General features: G+C 36.8%; 1 protein-coding gene across 3 annotated transcripts in view; it reads left to right on the top strand.

Moving 5' to 3' along the window:
- PAPOLG (poly(A) polymerase gamma) overlaps positions 1-5,119 on the top strand; it is a 38,574-nt gene that overhangs the window by 30,618 nt on the left and 2,837 nt on the right. For 2 of the 3 annotated variants that reach the window (XR_003549981.1, XM_027773346.1), the window contains exons 20-22: positions 450-515; positions 942-998; positions 3,599-3,693. Coding sequence is in view for 2 of the 3 variants with exons in the window: in XM_027773346.1 (XP_027629147.1) it covers positions 450-515; positions 942-998; positions 3,599-3,693 (218 nt within the window). In the remaining variant the exon portion in view is untranslated. Of the gene's footprint in view, positions 1-449; positions 516-941; positions 999-3,598; positions 5,043-5,119 lie in introns of those variants that run through there. The other variant, XM_006152226.3, reaches the window with a different exon arrangement.

Genomic DNA, 5,119 nt, shown 5'->3' with positions numbered 1-5,119 from the left:
GCTCACCAGACAGACAGAGAGAGACATAGAGACAGAAAACGAGAAATCACCCCCAAGGGGGGATGGTCACGCCGCAATCCCTTCTCCTTCATTCTCCTCTCAGGATCTTGGGCACGCACGCACATGCACCCGGCGTGAGTTTTAAGCCACCGGGTCCGGGACACGAACCGCAGTCAACTACGTGGGAGTCCAGCCACATAGCCTTTACGCTAACTGCTGGTTCCCGGTAAAACTTTATTTTGTTGGAGTCTGCCTTGTTTTAACCAAACAAATCGCTCTCAAATGTAAAAATTAAGGGTGGTAATTCAACTTAAATTCTCTTCCTTCACCAGCCTGTGTTTGTAGTAGTTATTGATGATAGTCTCATCACTAATTAATCTCCCAGTTTATATACATTGATATGGTTTTTGCAGGCATAACAGCAGCTTATTGTAATGTTTGTATTTTAGTTTATTCGACTTGAATCAACATATAAGGACTCTCACACTGCTGAAGAGAGAAAAAGAAAATCTGTGGTAAGTATATTAATATTGTACTTGATATTTACTTTTTTCATCTTTTTAGCTTTACTATAGGGTATGTGAGCTTGACAGAGAGAAAAAAAATAAGAAATTACCCCCTGTGGGAGATGACTGTGCCATAGTTCCTTCTCCATTCTCCTCTTGGGATTTTGGGCATGCACACACATACTCATGCTCACAGTGTTTTTAAGCCATTGGGTCTGGGACTCGAACCCCAAAGTTAGGCTGCCTTAACCACCATGCCACTGGCTAGCCCCAGAATATTTGCTTTTAAAGAGCCATGTATCAGGAAAAGTACCATAGTTAGAAAATAAGTCAGATTGAGTCTACTATTGGGTTTTGGTTATTTTATTTCAAATAGTAATAAGCATTTGCATAAAGAAGAGGTCTTCACTTGTATATAATTCTTCTGTTTTTTAGGATCCCATTGGAGGAGAATCTATGCCTATTCCAACTATTGATACATCACGCAAAAAGGTAATAGATAGTTTATTAACAAGTAAAATATGTAGGTAAAACCACATTGATCACCTATAAGTACAAAAAAGCTTATTAAAAGACTAGCACTGGAAAAGGTTAAAATTTGTCCCAGTTTTCAAGAACTGGCAATTGAGTTGGAGTTAGGGTGAGGGTTGGGATTGGAAATAGGAAACAAAATATAGTGCTGAATGCGCCTCAAAGTCTAGAGAAGAGGTAATAATTTAAAATGACTTCGTGATTTGTTTAAATCATGTTCACCCTTTGTTTTTTATATACCCTTGAAAAAGCAATTAGGTGGTCAGCACAGGAATTTTCTTACCAATGCCTGATTGTGTATCTTTTATATACCATTGCTTGCTGTCAAAATTTAGAATTGACGATTTAAAAACATGTGTATTAATATTTTGGAGGAACCAAATGTAGCAGTGTACATAGTAAGTACTATTAAAACATCAAGAGCCCTTGAGTCTCAGCTTTAAAGTTTATTCTTTAAAGAATTATTGAGACTAATAATTTAAAGTATTCTAGTTCTTAACAGACCTGTAAGAACAGGTTAATTCAGCATGGTGAAGGGCAAGAACACATGCATCTGTGTCCATGTGCCTCTTACCTGGTCTCATCCCCTTCCCTCTATGAACCTACCAGGAATTAATCATGCTTCCAGCCTCCAGCTCTAATAACCATAATTCTGATTCCTTCTCAAAGGCCCACCTTTAACACCATAGTCAGATTAAGTTTTCACCCTCTTAATCTGATTCCATCACAGCCAAATCGCAACATCAGAATTTTTGAGTGACATTGAAACCATAGCATGTAGGATTAAGCATGTTAGCTAATAGGCAGCTGCTCCAAAATCAGACTTGTATAAATCAGAAATAGAAATAGCCCTTCTCTGAGAGTTTACAGTAAACAAAATGGCTCATTTCCACCCCTCTCATTGAAGAATAGTGTTTCTCATCACAATCACTGTTACCAACATGTTCCTTAGGACGTATTGGCCATTCTTAGCAAAATAATATCCTCACAGGCTGTTGGTTGTAAAATCTGTAAAAGTTCTCTTATAAGACCGAGTTATTAAATTATGAGTATATTATGTGTGATAATAGAAGAAAAAAGTTGGAATAGCTGTTAAAGTGTGGAAGAGTAAAATGACATATCTGGGGTCTAAAATACTTTAAGTATAAAAGGTAAGTGAGTAAAGAAACAAGTGTGGCAAAATTTTAATAATGTCTGAGGTTTGGTTATGGCATCTAATTTTGCCCTGTTCTCTACTTTCATGTATGTCTGAATTTTTCACATGTCTTTTGAGTGAGCATGGTAATGGTATAGATACTTGTTTTACCAAGATAACACAAGAGAATAAACTCTTGAAGTTCTCTCTCTTTAAAAAAAAAAAATTATTATTTTACTTAACTTTATTTATTTATTTGAATTTGACCAGAGAGGGACAGAGAAAAAGAGAAGTAAAGTGAGAAAGCAAACTACCAGGTCCAGAACTCAAACTGCAGTCTGCCGTATAAGAGTCCAGCACCCTTAACCACCATGCCACCTGCTGGCCCCGCAGTTCTCTCTTGACAAAAAAAAAAGAAACATAGTATTTCCATCACACAAAAGCTATATCTCAGGGGACCAGCAGTTAGCATAATGGCTATGTTGCTGGACTCCCATGTAGTCGACCGCGGTTCGCGTCCTGGACCTGGTGGCTTAAAACTCACGCAAGGCGTGTGTGTGTGTGCGTGCCCAAGATCCTAGAGGAGAATGGAGGAGAAGGGATTGCGGTGTGGCCATCCCCCTTGGGGGGTGATTTCTCACTTTCTATCTCTCTGTCTCTCTCTGTCTGGTGAGCACACGTGCCCTATAGCAAAAACCTCTCCAAAGGGAAGAAAAAGAAAAGGCTATATTTCAGGGGTCTCTTTGCTTCTCATTTTCTTAGATTTTGCCTTTGTTGTGTAATAATCTTCAGTGTCCTCAAAATCTCTCACACAGATGTACCTGAATTTTACCATCAAAGTTACTAACTTGACTGCAAAGTTCAGTTTTCCTACAAACTTAAGTATCTCACAGTTGGGTTCCAGCGTTCTTCTCCATGAGTGTATTAACTCAGAACTAATTGAGGAACACAACTCTCATATCAAATTTTCCTCCATTACACACACTCATTTCTCACCTCACACCTAGTTTCCTGTTTAGTCACCATGCACTTCCTATTTCTCTTTACCATTGCTTGCTTTAAAGAGGACTGTTCTTTATGTTGTTCTACCCAGAAGTGGCTATTGATTTTATCAAGGTTAGTACACTTTTCCTAGACATATTCACACTCCTGCCACTTCCACCCTTTCTCCTATCCCTCTGCTTTTATCTCTATGAAAGAAAAAAAGAGAGGAAGAGAGGAAGAAAGAGAGGCAGAAAGAAAGAAACAGGCAGACAGACCAAAAGGAAGAAATACCTATGAACACTGGAAGGAAATACTCAGCACACACTTGAGTGTTGAGGAGCTTACAGGATTTGGAGAAAAACTCAGTTTTATGATTGGTTTACTAGTAGCGCCTTTATAATATATATGTGCTTTTCCTTTTCTGTTTTTGTCTTTCTAATAGAGACTACCCAGTAAAGAACTTCCAGATTCATCATCTCCAGTTCCAGCAAATAACATCCGTGTCATTAAAAATTCCATTCGACTGACCCTTAATCGGTAAAAGCAGTGCCTCCTCACTTAAGTGAACATGCAATCATTTAGTGGATAGATGCAGCCGTTCTTTTTCAAGTAGAAGTGGCTGTCATACATAAAATAAGGTGAAAGTTACAGTCATCAGCCTAATGACCTTGAAGTGGTTTTCGAACTCTCACACTTTGACCTGCAGATGCTGTAGCATTTTCTCACTGGTTGCTACATACACTTCTCTGAGGATCACCTGCTGTCAAATTGTCATCTACAGTATTATGGCTTTGCATTTGGAGGTTTTACTGCCTTAACTTTCAGTGCTTGTTTCTCTGTCATGGGAACCAGTTCTTGGCCACTCGGACACTGATTTAAGTCCAGAACGTCATTGTTTGTTTTGTTTTGTTTTTGGTGTTTTTTTATTGTTGTTGTTTATTTGTTTTGTTTTGTATCTTATGTTGTAATCATTGTATAGAACTGAAAAAGTTAAAAAAAACTTGTAACTTTCCAAATGTTAACACATTTACTTTAACATTGAAGCCACTTTGTGAAACTGAGATAAATGAATGTGAGGTATCTTTTCTGCTTTCTTCATTTGTGTAGATGTACTGTCTGTTTTGTTGATTTAAATTATTTTTTTCCAGATCGGCATATGTAATATTTAAACTCTCTTTTTTTTTTTTTTTTGTGCCTTTCTGTCCAAATGTTGCATAGTTACCAGGGAGGATTAGTCCAATGATTACATAAGACTTGGGCACCATAAATTCTCTATATTTTGCCTCCCATGGAGGCCTTCAAAATGCATCTTTATTAAAAATCAAAATATAACCAGGATACTGAAAGTCAGTATATGAATGGTGAAATTGTTACATATCCTACCTTCATGCCATTCTTGTTAGTTGACTGGTATTTTTTACTGAGGAGCAACTCATTCCAGCATCAACAATAAGATACCTTTAAGTATGGCAAACTTGTATCTTTGAGGTGTAAAATTAACTTGGCATGATTATTCCTGACCACTTCTTACCCCACAGCATCAAAACAGTTTCTTCACGGACTAGGCATGCAGAAATAAGCAGTGGATTTTATTGAAACTTAAAGGCATTTTTGAATGACATTGTTACCAACTATTAATTGGCTCAGGACCTTTGTAATTTTTATTTATCTATATGAGTTGTCTTTTTTTACACTGCTTTTTTCAATGCATTTCTTAATATTTTTTAAGTTTCATGAATGCATGCTCAGTTTATTAAAACCCATAACCATGTAATTCTTGTAATATGTTGATTCAGTGTTTTGTAAATGAAGTCGTATGTATTTTCAGAGTATTTTTGTATGTACTGTAAGATACCATCTTTTCAAAGAGAAACCTTTAAAACCTTTACTGTCTCTCTTTAGTCTAATTTTTTAAATATGGATTATGCTTGAATTAGTCTATTTAAAATGGAAATGTATAGAA

Source organism: Tupaia chinensis, unplaced genomic scaffold, assembly GCF_000334495.1.
Source record: "Tupaia chinensis unplaced genomic scaffold, TupChi_1.0 Scaffold000341_1, whole genome shotgun sequence".
NCBI classification, from domain to species: domain Eukaryota; kingdom Metazoa; phylum Chordata; class Mammalia; order Scandentia; family Tupaiidae; genus Tupaia; species Tupaia belangeri.
The sequence above is the reverse complement of the archived record's forward strand: the minus strand, read 5'-3'. Positions and strand labels throughout refer to the sequence as shown.